The 16,381-nt window shown below is 36.7% G+C and overlaps 1 protein-coding gene across 9 annotated transcripts in view; it reads left to right on the top strand.

Annotated features, from left to right (window-relative positions):
* The window catches only part of LOC149319486 (dystrophin-like), a 1,434,671-nt gene that overhangs the window by 1,175,504 nt on the left and 242,786 nt on the right, over positions 1 to 16,381 (top strand). For all 9 annotated transcript variants that reach the window (XM_089511816.1, XM_089511819.1, XM_089511811.1 and 6 more), the window contains 2 exons: positions 9,899 to 10,071; positions 12,900 to 13,056. In XM_089511816.1, the coding sequence (XP_089367942.1) occupies positions 9,899 to 10,071; positions 12,900 to 13,056 (330 nt within the window). The remainder of the gene's footprint in view (positions 1 to 9,898; positions 10,072 to 12,899; positions 13,057 to 16,381) is intronic.

Below are 16,381 nucleotides of genomic sequence, written 5' to 3'. Positions count from 1 at the left end.
ACCTGTAGGGGGAGAAGGGAAAATCACAGGATAGTTTTAGCTCAGGTCACAGATACAATACAGGAATGTAATATGAGAATCAAATAATAAAGACCCATATGACACTTAAATTCTTTCAAACTACCACCATGTCCGAACATTTCTCATTCATTTTTATCCTTGTAGAACTCGTGCTGTATATTATTCAGTTTGTCAGCCAATTACATTTGAGATCACAATAGCTTCTAAAAATTTCAGAGACCATTTTTGAAAGGCTCATCTTTTAGATTTTGCCTGTCAACATTTCTTCTGTCACTGGAGATGTGTCTCATTCCCTGTTATCTTTAAAAATGTTGTTCGATCTGGAAACACTTTAACAATATTCACAGGCTTATCTCCACAGGAGAGAGGTACAATTTTATCTAGCTTTTCTCATCAAGTCATTAACATGGAACTCAGCAATGTAATCATACCAGGCGGAATTGAGGTCATGCCATAGACTAGTTGAAAAAGAGGCTTCATGACATGATGATGCATAGCCATTTCACAACAATGCTTTTAACGCATAATATCTGCCCCTTAATTACATTTAAAATTTCATTTCAAAAGATTTTATCATTATGGAAATGATTGTGTAAATGCTTATGTGATAAGTCCCTAGATTGTTCTTCTAGTCGATGGAGGACAACATATCTAGAACATTCGCAGTTAAAAAAATGCCTTTTTTATTTTTCTCCTTGAGGTAGTAGGAAGCACATTTGCTTTTGTACTTGAAAAATTATTATGAGGCACTCTTGTTCTTTCACTATTAAGCAAAAAAAGAAATGTTGGCAGGCTAAAAAGGTTAAAAAAAAACTATTGGAAACAAAATAATTTTATTTTCATCTGTAGATTCCTCACTTTTAACTGTATCCAGTCAGTTAACAGAAAGTTAAAATTTATACGTTATATATACACTGATCTAAAATATGCCCTCTACTAAACATGGCTTAATTCATGACATATTTTGAGTGATTATGTTGTGTTGGTTGGAATGTATGGAAAGCATTAACATTCTATCACAAAAAATATCAATATACTTTAAAACAGAATAAATGTCTTAAGTCATATGACATTGGTGTCTTACAATATTGCTTTCTCCTAATAAAACAAAAGAAGCTTTTTTCCACTTACAGAGTTTGCTAAATGGAAGAACAATGGAGTATCAGATTAAGCAACTCCAAAATAATAAGCTTATTTTATTTCCTGCTTGCCTCTGTGTGCTACACTTGTACTTGATTAGTGTGTGTTTTTTATTATTATGTTATCATTTGAGAGGAATACTAGTAAGCATTTTGCTAATGTTCTTGTAATCCGTTATTTGGCCTACTATTCTTTTATGGCCAGTTATATTAAGAAGTGCAAACACTTTATTCATTGTAAAGGACTAAAAGGTAATAAATTATATTAATTAAATATATAAAACTAAAATAGCAACTTGAAGGCTCACGTTTATTTTAGCATTGTATTTTATAGATTACAGGGGCACTGTATATATGAAGTGGACAGGAAAATTGGTAGATATGTACAAAGAGTTTCAGAGCATAGTGTAGTGGCTTGAGCACTGGACTAGGTTTCAGTCCCCACTCAGTCATGGAAGTCTACTGGGTGATCTTGTGCAAGTCACATTCTCTCAGCCTCAGTGGAAGGCAAAGCAAATCATCTCTGAATAAATCTTGCCAAGTCAAAGAACACAGTGCAGTGTTGAGGTTTAAATGAAACTTGGTGGTAAATGGTGCTTATCCACATTGTTACTGCAGGACAGATGGTATTCCACATTCTGAATGGAATATATGTTCATAATTAGTAACTAAATATCTGATAATCAGATTATTTAAAGCATTGGTGGAAATATGCTCTTTTTTCAGATTTCTTCTTCCCTCAATCTTCTTAGTTAATAATACATCAGTGGCATTTTAACAGGGGGTGGGGAGCACAAAATAAAGGGGTGCAATGTCAGCTCCCCCTCCCTCTCTGAGGTCCCTGAAAAGAGAAGCAGAAATTGGCTGCTAGGAAGTGCAAGTTGGGCAGGAGTCACTCACAATCTGCATCGAGTCAAGCCTGTCTCGTCCTCCCTCTTCCCTCCCTTTGGAATTTCTCATGGAAGGCAGGAAAGGAGAGAGGAGATAAAATTTGAGCAAAGGTAGCTGCACCTTCCTATTGGAAATTAAATGGGGAGGAAGAAGGAGAAAAAATGGAAATCTAGCAACCCTTTTAAGATTAACCAATTAATAGTTTAGTGTAAACATTTGTGTATATCAATCCACTTCGTCAGGAGCAGTGATTGAGAAAGTGGATTAATATCCCAAAACTGATATGTTAAAATATAAATCAGTCTTTCATTATTTTTTGAAACAAATTTTTTAGCTAATCTGGAAACAAAGGGGCAAAGCAGACCAGGAGTGGCTTCTGGGTGCTCCAGCTCTAGCTGGCCCCTGATCAGTGCAGTATCACAGTGGCCAGATGGTCCATTCTGAAAGTCGGCCGCCACCACAGTCACAAACCCAGTTCTTTGGGAAGAGCAAATTCCACATTCCTTTGTCTTTGGTATATAGTATAATCTTTTGAACCCTTTACTTAAACACATCAACTTCTAAGTTAAATAACTTCATTATCACTTGAGAAAGAAAGCTGAAAAACAGCTGGAGAGCAGCAGCTTTCTCCATGCCTCTCTGCATGCTGTTGTAGCACATTCTCCTTCCTGAAAGAGACAGTCACAAAAGTGTGACATTTGCCAAATGGATTTTTCCAGCATGATAGAAGACATGCTTTTGCGACTGTCTCCCTGGGGAAGAGAAGTGAAGTGCTTTGACAACATTCAGAGAAGCATGGGGGGGGGGGGGGCTAAGCAGATAGGGTAGGATAGTGCTCACCTGGGTTAGTCCCTGTTCAGTGCAGTGATGGATGTTCACACACCCATTGCCACGCTGACCCAGGACCACTCCTTATCTTTCCAGTATGCAAACAATCTGAGAAGCCCCACAATTGTACCATCTGCTGTGTAAACAGGGTACCTGGCTGCAGGCTTTGCCTCAGAGTTTCTTGGATGCTCCACATCCCATTTTACCATGGGGTAAAGGGATGGGGTGGCTTAGTGGTTAAGACGCCAGTTCTGACAATGAGAAGATTGGAAGGTTAGCAGTTCGAGGCCTGAGTGCTGCATGATGGGGTGAGCTCCTGTGACCCAGCTTCTGCCAACCTAGCAGTTTGAAAGCATGCTAATGCAATAGATAACTAGGTACCACTTTGGTGGGAAGGTTACAGTGTTCAGTGCAGTCATGCTGGCCACAGGACCAGAAGTTGATTTTGGACAATGCTGCATCTTCAGCTTGGTAACAGACATAAGCACCACCCCCTAAAGTCGGTTACAACTAGACGTTCATGTCAAAGGACTAACTTTGCCTTTACCTTTAAAGGCTCTTTACCATGGGGTCAGACTAGATTTTGGATCCATATCTGTACTGGCTAGATCAGTCACAATCCCACCACTGGGATTGTCTAAACTACACAACTGCAGGTCAGGAAAACACTGGGCTATTTGTCCTGTGTAGACAAACCCAGAGAAAGCCACTGCTCTTCTGCTTCATTTCAGTTTTCTTTTCTCATGTGTTAAGGTTATAAATCCTTAAAATAAATATGAGTTACACATTTCTGCTTATCAGGATACCACTCCATTCCCTACTTGCAATATATTCCATATCAGGGAAATAAAACGGAAGCTATAAGGTGAAGAAGGACATAGGACTGGAGGAATTTATGGTAAAAAGTGGAAATAAAATGTGGAAGAGTGGTATTAACTGACAAAAAGGTGTGCCACACTGGATTGTTACTTGCTTTGAACAAAGAAGAAGAAGAGACTTTTCAAGGACTTACTTCTGTTTGTCTTTTTATCTTTTAATTTATTGATTGATTTTTACCAACATGATTTATACACAGAGGTCAATAGCAGAAAATTATCATTGTCTGTGTTCTTTTCTGGCCATTCTTATTGTTTGTTTCATTTTATTATTATCACTGAGAATAACTGGAGAGGAATACATTATTATTAATGTTTTCCAGTCCATGCTTCAGACAGTGACATACATATTACCACTAAAAGAGAATGAATCTTACATGAAGTTTGCATATGCCAATATATACATGTAGCTAGAAAAAAATAGAAATAATTTCTATAGTTTAAACAAAACTATTACATTTTTCTCAGCATAATGCCAAAGACAGTAACCATTCATATTGCTCTACAGGTCCAAATGGGCTTGGACTGAACAGCCTTTCCAAAAGTAAACACCTTCATATAGGTTTCCCAGTGGCCCCCACATAAACAGAGCACTGTCCTCCTTGAAGCAGGTCGCGTGGTCACTCTAGGCCTGTCATAAAACAGGGGATTAAATTTAGGTATCAAGTCAAGTTCAAATATCAAGTGCAAATGTTAAAGCCATTTAATAATGCATATCCTCACGTGCTCTGAATACACTTTTCTGATTGAATGACATTATGTTTATACGTATGACTAGTCAGACAATTAAATGATTTTCGCTTATCTAATCTATTAATAATTCATCTTTCAGACAACTCATCAAATTTAAATATGATTGCATACCACTAAAATGTCCAGATGCCTTTTAAAAGATATTTAGGAAAGTGGAAAATAACAGACTATTCAATAAACAAAAGCTATTCCATTTTTTAAAATATTTTCCTGAAGTACCACAGTAGAAACAGTCTGTAACTTGCAGCTAAGCAAAAAAAAATAAAATAAATAAAATAAGTTTTGCAGAGCAATCCTAATTCCTGATAAAGCTCAGCTGCTAATGGGGGTGCATCTCTGGAGCTATAAAATATCATTGGCAGTTTTCCTTCTGGCAGTATTCCTAAATGGGGAGTCCCCAGGATGTCAGAAGCAGCCTTGGATCAGGAGAAATAAAGCCCTTTGTTTTCCTGACAGACTGCTGGATCAGTTCCTTAACTACCATTGCTTCAATGGAAGGGTTTTTGTTTTTGTTTTTTTAAGGAAGGGGGGGGGGAATGCTGGTAAGAAAACAAGAGAAATTTATCTCTACATGCAGCTATTATGAGCCAACCAGGATCTAGAAGCCTTCATTGCAGAGTTCCCTCCTGCTTGGTACTGTTCATTTTCTTGATTATTTAATCGATTAAACTGATTTACTCTTGCATTCCTAATTATACTCCAACCCTAAAGATAGTCTTACATGGAAATTAGGTTTTTTATTCCCTGTATCTTTTAGGGAAAAGTAACAGGTAGATCACACATTGGGTATTGTGAGAAAATAATAAAGGCATGCTGCCATATCTAATTATTCATATACTCTTCTTGCTGATATCAGTAGATTTATTCTCTCTGATAAGATATGATTTGACATCAATCATTTTATTGTTATACCATAAGCTGAATGTTAAATCAGTAGCACTCTTGGGGGAAAAGTCCAGAAATGCATTTTTTAGAAAACCTTCAAATTTTGTTGGAATATTTAAAGTTCTAGAAATGCTTCTGCTGTCTGCAAAGATATGAATGCTGTTAAACATGGAAACTATGGTCAAAATGTCTTGAAAAACTGATAATAAGAGAAAAGGCTGCCATTGCAACTTAGATATTTCAAGAGTTAACAGATTGCATGGGGATGAGTGGATAATGAAATGATTGGGTTTAATCACTTGCTGGCACTAGATTTACTTGTATCTTAATAGTATCAGAATGTCTCATAGCTGACCTAAACCTGTTCAAGAGATACTATAATGTTCTTACCTTGGTTCTCAACTGGAGAAAGTCATAGGCAAACTGCATTATGCCAACTATTAGTTGAGAATGAATGACAGTGACCTTTCTTCTTCATTCTCCCATGACACAGTAGCTTGTTAATAAGTTTTCCAATGGTCAGATGTGTAACTGTCTTCTGGAAAAGTTATTTGGGTAATGCATTTTTAATGTTTGGAATTCCCTGAAGAATTTTCAAGTTGTCAAAGTCTCTAACTAAAGGGGCTTTGCTGAGCTTCATTAACTAAAATGTGGTATTTTCTTGACAGAAACTGTATCATTTAATGTTCTTATATTTTGCCTGTTTTGTCTTGAGAGTAGTCTGAGTATGCAAATATACTTGGCTCCATTTTTAAAATTTTGTGCAACAAACTGGGATGGCATAGTCCCCTAGAGACATTTTATTACATAAACTGCACAGAACCAGGTGTTCTGTAATACTGTCATAGAATCATAAAATCATAGAGTTGGAAGAGACCACAAAGTTCAATCAGTCCAACCACCTGCCATGCAGGAAATCACAATCAAAGCATCCCCGACAGATGGCCATCCAGTCTCTGTTTAAACATCTCCAAAGAAGAAGACTCCATCACGCTCTGAGGGAGTGCATTCAACTGTTGAACAGCTCTTACTTTGAGGAGGTTCTTCCTAATATTGAGGTTGAATCTATTGTTCTCAGTCCTGTTTTCTGGAGTTGCAGAAAACAACCTTTCTGCATCCTCAATATGACACTCCTCCTAATATTTAAACAGGGCTATGATATCACTGCTTAACCTTCTCTTCTTCAGGCTAAACATACCCAGCTTCCTAAATCTCTCCTTATAGGATATGGTTTTCAGACCCTTCACCATTTTGGTCACCTTCCTCCAGTCACTTCTGCTATTATAAACAATGTCCCCAGGCTTCAAATACTTGCTACATAGAGGTATTTTGTTGTTGTTGTTGTTGTTGTTGCTGTTGCCTGAGTCTGAACAAATCTATTGATTTATGCCATTATATATATATATATTTTTTCCCTCCCACCTAGTATAAGATATTTCACAAAAAATATCCCATGTGTTGTGCGAAGGGGCCAAAACCTAATGTGCTATGCTCTGGTTGTCAGTCACTAGAGCCCATTAAGAGCACAGTTTCATTCTTGCAGGGAGATTGGAATTAAGTGTGATCCAAAAATACCCCACAAAACAAAAAGTGTTCATTTTATCATATCTGAAGTTATTGTAATTCCCAAAGATTTCTGGCTATAGCTGTTTAGAAAGAACAAACTAAGGGCCTATACAGACTGGTAAGAAAGGCCAACATTGTGCTCAAGTGGGGGCATGGTGATCGACATGGCGGGCATTGCAGTCAACACGAGTTTCAGAGAAACAAGTTATGCCAGACAAATCTAATCTCTTTTTTTTAATAAAATTACCAGCTTGGTAGATAAAGGGGATTGCTGTGGATATAGTATATCTTGATTTCAGTAAGGCTTTTGACAGGGTTCCCCATGACATTCTTGCAAACAAGCTAGTGAAATGTAGGCTAGACATTGTAACTGTTACATGGATTTCTAATTGGTTGACTGGCCGAACTCAAAGGGTGCTCAACAATGGCTCTTTTTGAAAGGTGGGAAATATAAATAAACATTATTATTATTATTATTATTATTATTATTATTATTATCTCTCTAGTTCTTCCATTGACTCCTGATTCAGCATTTCTCCCATACAATAAACCATGCCATGCTATGCTTCCTGGGGTTCTTTTTTGTCTAGCTTTATCCCACACCACACAAACCCCTGGGTGTTTAGGACTTGACAGAGATAGCAGCCTCTCTTCCAAGTCCTATTGCCAGGGGAAAATAGCGATCAACTGAGTGAAGTGAGGAAGGGAGAGGAAGGAACAGCTTGACCTGTCCAGTCTGGAGAAAGCTGTCCTTACCTGTTGCAGCCAGATATCTTATTGCCTTACTTTGGAATTCAAAGGTATAGCCATGTTAGTCTGGAAAATCAGTATACAAAGGGATCTTGTAGCACCTTTGAGACTGTCTCAAATGTGCTACATGATCCCTTTGCCTACCTCCTTTGCATACTTCTCATGCCTATTTACTCTGTCAGCTGACCCAGAGTGTAGCCACACTGCAGAATTAATGTAGTTTGACACCACTTTAACTTTTACAGAATCCTGGGATTTGCAGTTTAGTGAGGTATTCAGCCTGGTCTTTCAGAGAGCTCTGGTGCCTCACCAAAACACACATCACAGGATTCTGTAGGACAGAGTCATGACAGTTAAAGGGTATGAAACTGTTTAAATTTTACTCTGTGGCTACACCACCAGGAAAAATTCCTGCCCACATCTGGAAAGACTTGCCTGCCCTAACTCAGTGACATTACAAGTACTTCATTTTGACTCAGAAACCTCAAAGAATGGGATCCTGTTGACCAGACATCCCTAATACATACCTAGTTATTCACAGTAGAATTTAAAAGTTTGTGAATGATTAATATGTGTTTGTGTAATTGAAATTGTATTGGTCTTGAATATTACATATTCCATAAAGGAAAAGTTGACTTCTACAGTGTCTACAGGGCCTTTGATTTGGGGATGGTGGTGGGTTGGCAAAGGTCTGCAAATCAGATAAATGGAAATAATCATCAGACTTCATACTTAATTCTAGTAGCAAAGTACAGGTAAAAATAATTTGCCAAACAGTCCAACTATACTTCTTACCTGGCAGTAAAAACAGTGTATATTTCACATTTTGTAACTGAGGACTGCTGCCACTGTTCCTAGAATGAGAGAATTTTTAGTCAAGGAATGTTCACTGCTGTTCCAAAGTACAAAATTACGCTTTCACTTAGATAGAAATTGATTTCTTATTTGTCTATAAGATCATTCTACTGGGAAGGCAGTGTTTGCCTCCATAACAAATCTATATGTTCACCGCTCTAAAATATTTTTTAAAGAAAAACTGCAACGAGTGGGATAGATAATACACAAAGACTCCATTCAGCGTGTAGGCAGATAGGAACTCTAGTACCAGGCAATTAGCCCTCCAAAGAATGTTCCTTTGGCAGTTGCTGCCTTCCTAAATATGAGGAGAAAACATGAATATTTAAAGAGTTTCTGGTCTGCAGTTCCAAAGTGATAAGGAAAGTTGGCAGTTCAACATAAGCTGCCAGTTGTGTATTCTGGGTGCTTCTTGTTGTTTTCCATTCCTCCTACAGCCATGGCCCTGACTGATGTTTTGACATAGTACAAAGTGGCTGTATATTGCTATTGACTATTGAGGCCTGTGCTTTGAAATGCTTTCTGTCAACGGAATGTAACTGAACTTGGCATTTTGAAGCTCTGCTGTTGCAGTTGCTTAGTTTTCCTGGGATTTCTGTGCAGAAGGACCTGTGCTGAAGCCTCTAGTTCAAATTGGAAAATGTTACACAGGAAGACATATCATGTAAAGGTTAGACATGGCTGGAATCCTGAGGTGTTTAAAAAATCTCATCTGCAAAATGACATAGGCGATCCTTTCTTCTTTGTCATATGTCGGAGCTTTGTTAACATTGTAATGCTTTTGTTGGTTTTTAAATTGTATTTTCTTCCTGGTGAAGACCATGCTGTGCCCATATAAAATTACTTTATCTAACACTGTAACAGAGAACAGCATGAGAAAATACTCTGCAGCAGATAGATGATTTTTCTTTAACACAAAATTAAAGAACATTTTTTAAAAAAGAAAGATCCTAGATCATTATCTTAGACTGGAAACATTCTGGATAGATGAATATGTATGTGTGAAAATGAACTAATACTGTAGCTCCTGTTTGAGTTTTTCAAATGGAAGAATCTTTCAGTGTCTGTTATGTTAGTTTAGGATCATCAAGAATACACAATATAAAACCTTAAATAATGAACAAGAGTGGGGCAGAACTGTTTTTGGAAGACATGAGTGGGTTGAGGCTAGAAATCAATTTGTCTCTGTTGTATTAAAAACTAATAAAATATTTTTTTTTTAGTTGTAATATGACTCCATCTCTAGTTTTGTGAATTTTATTGGTAAAAACTACTTTCTTGCCTTTGGCATATCTCTCTCAGTGTTTCATGTCTGGGTTTTTCATTTCTTCTTAGGAACTTCAGAAAGAAATTGAGACTCATACTGATATCTTCCACAGCCTGGATGAAAATGGACAGAAAATCTTGAAATCTCTAGAAGGTTCTGATGATGCAGCCTTGTTGCAGAGACGCCTGGATAACATGAACTTCAGATGGAGTGAACTTAGGAAGAAGTCGCTAAATATTAGGTAGGACTTGGACAGCAAGAGCAGAGTGCAGAGAGAGAGATAATTCATATTTTTAAAAAACAGTCTTTCTCTCGCTCCCTCCTGCAGCATAAGCCTTTTATTTTGTTCAAATTGGGCTAAAATGGTTGGGTTTGCAGTAATTTAAGCAATTTCAAACAGTGAATTACTTTGTAAGAATGATTAATTTTCTTTGTATGGAAGGGATTGTAGGACGTGAGGAAGTTGATGAGTTTCTATAATCTGAATAAGGACACAGAAAAGGGGATTAAGTATGCTTAACCAGAAGCCACACTTTCTCTGACATCTATGCTGCTACTTTATACTGACAGTTGTGGTTTCCCACACTGTCATAATGAAATGCAGTGATATGTAGCTCAGTCATATCTATGTTTACCGAATGGTGCTTACTTCCAAGTAAATACACAAAGGGTTGCCATGAGCCAAATATAGAGTGATATTTTAAGAGGTTAATTATGCATTAATAAGGGCTTCACGTTTGTGGTGAGACCTTTCTTTGAACATTCTTCTGCTGCAGCTTGCAGTATTGACAGGCTGCTGTTTAGCTTAAAAAGCAACTGATCTGTTTGGAAGAGCTCCAGCAAAATTTTACAGAGAACACCATTTGCAAACATGGTATGCTTATTCCCATGTAAATGGTTTATGTAGATCATAGCTAATGTGATTGTTTTGGAATTCACAGTTTGTAACTGCAGGAGAATGATTGTGATTTAAATATGGTGAAAGAATTGCAACATGGCACCCAAGTCCTAAACCTTTTTCTTTGCTAATATATTTAGCAGTAGTCTCAGACAAACCTGCTCTCAGTAAGCATGTCTCTCTCAGGAACCCTGGTCAGATAAGGGATATGGGGACATTTTTGTAAATATGATTTTTGAGGTATGAATATGGGTATTATCTTGAGGGTGGGGGGCTTCTGTAGAATCACATAATGAAGGTTCACTTTACAAAAGATCAGCTGAAGGAACAATCCTGAAAGAGCTCAAAATCAAATTCTGGAGTAACATTGTTGAAGTGTTTTTATAATAGGCATTATGACACTGAAAAAGTCTTTTCAGACACTGTTTTGCTTGTTGTACCATCTGTACATGAGATAGAGGAGCTAGCCAAAAACAGAGACCTTTGCAAAATAATATATAAAGTATTAGCATTTTTGTAGCTGGTAGCCCTGAGGGAGATCAGTATGTGTAACGACAGATACCATCTTCATAACATTAATCACTAAAAATAAATGAAATATGTGAAGCTGAAAAATATTGATGACTGAAGTAAGAAGAAAATGATTTCTTTTTCTTATAGACAAGCAAAAGGAAGTGGATATAACCCTCTGAAAGCTTTTCTTCATAAGCCCTTTTTAACCCATGAATTTAGCAAAATAAAGAAGTGTGAGAAAGGAAACACAGCATGTTAGCCAAATAGAGGCATTTTAATAAAGGAGCTTTTCTACAGTTCACTTGCTGCAATTTTGATACTGAAGACATTAATCAAATCGAAAATAGTAACCCTGGTTTATCATGGTTGCTTTGCCTTTTTGAATTGAACATAAAAGCAATGTTCTTGCTCTGTATAAATTGTGAGTTATAATGAGGGATTTAATACTGCCAAAGCATGTTGGTAGGAAACGGAGTTAAAGCTTTAATCTTTTTTTCTTTTAAAAAAAAGGGGGGTAGGGGGTAGGTAAGTGGGAAGGAGGGCATTGGATTATGACAGGCTCTTATCTTCTGTTATTCCTCATAACAAGAGCACCCAGTCTCTTTCATGTTGGGGAAATAAATGTTCTATAAACTGGAAAAGGCAGTTCACAAGGAATCAGTATACCCACCTGTCATATTAACAACATACAATTTAGACAACATAAGAGTCGTGATTTATTTAGTCACTATACAGTGTATGTTATATTTTCCTTCAGCTGAAGGATTCATTTTTAGGAGCAAAGTTCAGTCAAATGTGTTTGGAATGTGGAAATAGCAGCTGCAATTTATTTTTGAAATCGGGTGCTTGTCTTGAAGGAAAATTCAGAGTTATGACTTTTTTATGAGATCTATTTGGTCTGAGGACAGATCTATGGGAGAAATGCTCACCCTTTAAAATTAGAGGTTTTTCCTGTTGCCAACCAGAGAAGGGCGAATGCTGTATTTCCTATGAAGATCTTTATTATTTTTAAGCAGTGTTTTATAAAGTTTCTGTTATTAATATATTTAAATGTATTTCATGGCAAGCAAATTTTCACATCTTTGTGGATGGAGCACAAAAACAAAATCACACAATATCACTTCGTTCTACCATTTTTCTGCTGGAGCTAAGCTTTCTTACAGCAACCATGGATCATGGAAAGCAAATGGTTGGATATTGTGCACTGCACACACACACACAGCACACACAACACACACACAACTATGCAAACATTACATTTAGCATATGGGGGACAGACAGGGATAGAACCCATAGGAGCACATTGCAGGACTTTGTGGAATGGCATGATCATGAGGTTCCTTCATGTGATTATTCTGATTATTTACATGAGGTGCTAGCATATATTTATTTATTTACAGCTTATATATACTTCTCTAAAATAAAAGGATTTCTGGGCAGCTTACAATATAAAAATTGTTTAAATAGAAAATAAACATTAAATCAAAAGGAGATTAGCTATTAACTAGGAACAAAACTCACATCAAATACATTCTGAGCAACAAATTAAAACACAAATTATAAAATTAAGAAATCTAATCTACACAAGATATTTAACGGTTGGTTAATAATTGTTACATATCCTAAACTCTATAAACATTATGTTTTCTGTTTTCCAGGTCTCATCTAGAAGCTAGTTCTGATCAGTGGAGACGACTTCATCTTTCACTTCAGGAATTGTTGGCATGGCTGCAATTGAAAGAAGATGAGTTAAAGCGGCAGGCACCCATTGGTGGAGATCTTCCCACAGTGCAAAAGCAGAATGACACGCACAGGGTATGGACCTACAAAACCAGATTTTGATTAAGGTGCAACAGGGATATCTTTTTTAGTTAGGAAAGGTATAATGAGCAAACCTCTTACCAATTTGTGTGGGTAGAGCTGGTATGCCCAAAGTAGGGACTGGAACAGTGGTCCTATTCACTTGGTTTTCAAACTAAGGATCAGTCTTGGAGACTTATCCTCCTCTTCTGCTTTGTCTTCCATCACAAACACATTTTATTATTTCTACTCTTACAAACTTTATCAGATTATCAAAACCATAGTTTAACAACTATCCTTGATTAGGAAGAAGTCCATGCAAAGTACTTGCTCAAGTATTCTTCCCTTTCCCCTTCCTTTGCACCAGGAGGAAAATAAACTATATTCATGATTTGCTTCATCCAATTCCCAGCTTGCTGGTATATTTCCAGCTTGCTGGTATGTGTAAACCAAAAATCATGGAATCCTTTTTTCTTTTCTTTTTAACTGCTCTTTATTAAACAATCCAGGTAAACCATCAGGGGTTGTAAATGGCTTGTTTAACAGTTGGCTAGAGAAAAGGCTTACATTTAAGGGGAGAGAGTGAGAAATGTGGATGTCCTGAAAGAATTATAGAAGAAAAGGTTCAGAAAATCTGCATTCTTATACTTGTTTATAATCTATAAATGTTTATAATTCTTTACAATCTCAATATAACAGGTAAATATTTTTTTCCTTTAAAAATGACTAACATAGCTGAATGTAAGATTATTGAAAATAGCAGTCGTAGATCCACAAGATGTTAAAGATTCCCAGGCAATGAACAAAGTTAATTTGCAGGAGGCAATGAACACAAACTAATAATTGTCTCATGCATTCCTTCATCTTGAATGCTCCCTATACAGTGAAAATCATAGTTCAGTGTGCCCTTGAAGCCTTTTGGTCATCATGAGGCCTTGACATTTTCCTTATCTTCCCTCTCTCTCGAATTCTTCCCTGCCCAGATCATGACAAAGTATATCAGTATCCTAAAATGAATTGTTTGGGTTTTATTGTTTTGTGCTGTTAGTAGATTGAAATTGTTTGTGTGCTGAAAGGCTTCTTATGGTTTTTCCCCCCATTTATGCTGGATAGCATTATGATACAGCATGATATGTTCCATTATTGTCGCCTACTCCGCTAAGAGAGTAATCCATTCTCTTGGAATTGTCTGCATGAATATTTGTGGACTTCTCCTTCACTCATTATTTTCAAATCGCAAATAAAAACTTTCTTTTTTTCCAAAGGTTTTGGAATTTTAATTTAATACTCTTATACAATCTTGCATATATTTATTTGTCATTTTGATTTATATTGTATTGTATTTTTTTTAATTTTTTAATTTGGATAATTTGTTTTTTATTGTTCATTCCTTCCATCTGTGTGCATGTGTGTTCATATGTTTTAGACTGTACACATCTGGCAAGAGCCACTGTTTCTTATTGTTTTATTTGTAAATGCCATGTATATCAATGGTGTTTATTATTATTATTATTATTATTATTATTATTATTATTATTGCTAAAGCTGCAGTACAAAGATGTACTGGAATGTGATCTAAAACAATAACCCACACGAAAGCAAATGCTAGCAGCACAAATATTTCTCATTGCCCTTTGGCAGAACAGAAATGGATGCCCCATAAATATCCTTTTCTTGGCATGCTACGGGATTTTGTGGTCCACAAGAGATACAGAGGCCAGCACAGATGTGCGTTGAGGATACATAAAAGTGAGGGTAGGTAGATTGATAGGTAGGTCAGTCAATCCTGGACCTGAGCCCTTGCAGGTAGAAACTGAGCTTTATATGCAGTTAAGATCTTGATTCTGTTTATTCAAATTATGTCACTTATGCAAAGTGAAGCAGCAATGGATGTATTATATACTGTGAGCAGTTTCTTACAAGAATATACCATATATACCCGACGATAAGTTGACTTCATGTATAATTACTGATTTTGATATGACCTGTGGATAAGTAGAGAGTAAAACCTAGGAGCCTGAAACAAAAGAGCTAAAGGATCATAGAATCGTAAAGTTGGAAGAGACTACAAGGACCATTCAGTCCACCCCCTGCCATGCAGGAACTCTTAATCAAAGGATGAAGTAGAAGAAAACAATGCCAAAGAACTTACAAAATTCCAGCAGGCATAGCTGTTTGTGCTCACCCTATAGGATGAATGGATGAGAGAAGAGGGGTCAGTGCTTCAAGGATAGATTACACTATTGCTTTTTACCAGGGGATGGTTCCTTTTTCATGTAAGAGTTGAAGTATAGTATTTACATTAACCCATGGATAAGTTGACTCAGGTTTTTTGGGTCAATTTTTGACTAAAATTTCTAGACTTATATGTGAGTATATATAGTAGGCTATATTTTGTTTATAGCTCTGGCACAGAGATGTAAAGTGTTTGTGTACTTCCTCCAAATGTATGCCAGTCTAGGAGCATACCTACATGTTGCATGTACAGCAAAAGTAGCCATGTATAAGATGTTCTTTGATTGTTGAGAACTGTGAAGATCTTATTGAAGACAGGCAGATAAGGTTGGAGAAGACTGGTAATGGGAGTCACTCACTCTTCACTACCATTCTTTGTTTGTCTTCTCTTCCTTTCAGCAGTTAACTGTCTCTGCTTTTCTTCCCTCTCTTGATTTATTAGGGACAGATGTCCCCTTAAAAGAGACAGGAGGAGCAGAAATAAGGAACAGAAGGAGAGAGTTTGCTCCTTCCTGTTTCCTTGACTGTTCACTTGACTTAACCATGGCTTCTTTTGGGTGTGATTAATGTATTGTGTGACCTCGCTCATAGAAATGCTGAAAATAATAAATCTAGATGCATCAGTCATTCATGCTTATCTCCAGAACTCTAATCTTTCTTAGCAAAGAAGGTGAAGATAAAACAGAAACTAGCAGAATAGATACAAAATAAAGATGACTTCCCTGGAAAAAGCTTCACTGCCATCTGGCTGAATTCTAAGTCATCCATGTGGCCTTTCCTTTTAAATGTTTTTATCTAAAGTGATTTAACAGTTGAAAACATTTCACAGTATGATTATATTTGATAGATACTTTATTTTTTTAAAAAAAGCTTTGTCATTCTACACCATAAGTGACCATATGCAGGCTGCAAATCATAAACCGCATAGCCTAAATCCGACGTTCTGAATGCTCTTTATAAGTATTTGGAATTATTTTAGAATGTCTTTGAATTAAATGGTTTGGAGACAGTATGTGATACAGATCCCTCATGGCCTAGTATCAGTGTTATATCTGTTCTTCCTTTGGGAGAAAGAAATACTGTGGAAGTGCATGCTGTCAGAAAT

This window comes from Sceloporus occidentalis, unplaced genomic scaffold (genome assembly GCF_023333645.1).
Source record: "Sceloporus occidentalis isolate IW3139 unplaced genomic scaffold, rSceOcc1.0.p SCAF_2, whole genome shotgun sequence".
NCBI lineage: Eukaryota > Metazoa > Chordata > Lepidosauria > Squamata > Phrynosomatidae > Sceloporus > Sceloporus occidentalis.
This window is presented reverse-complemented; position numbering and strand designations above follow the sequence as displayed.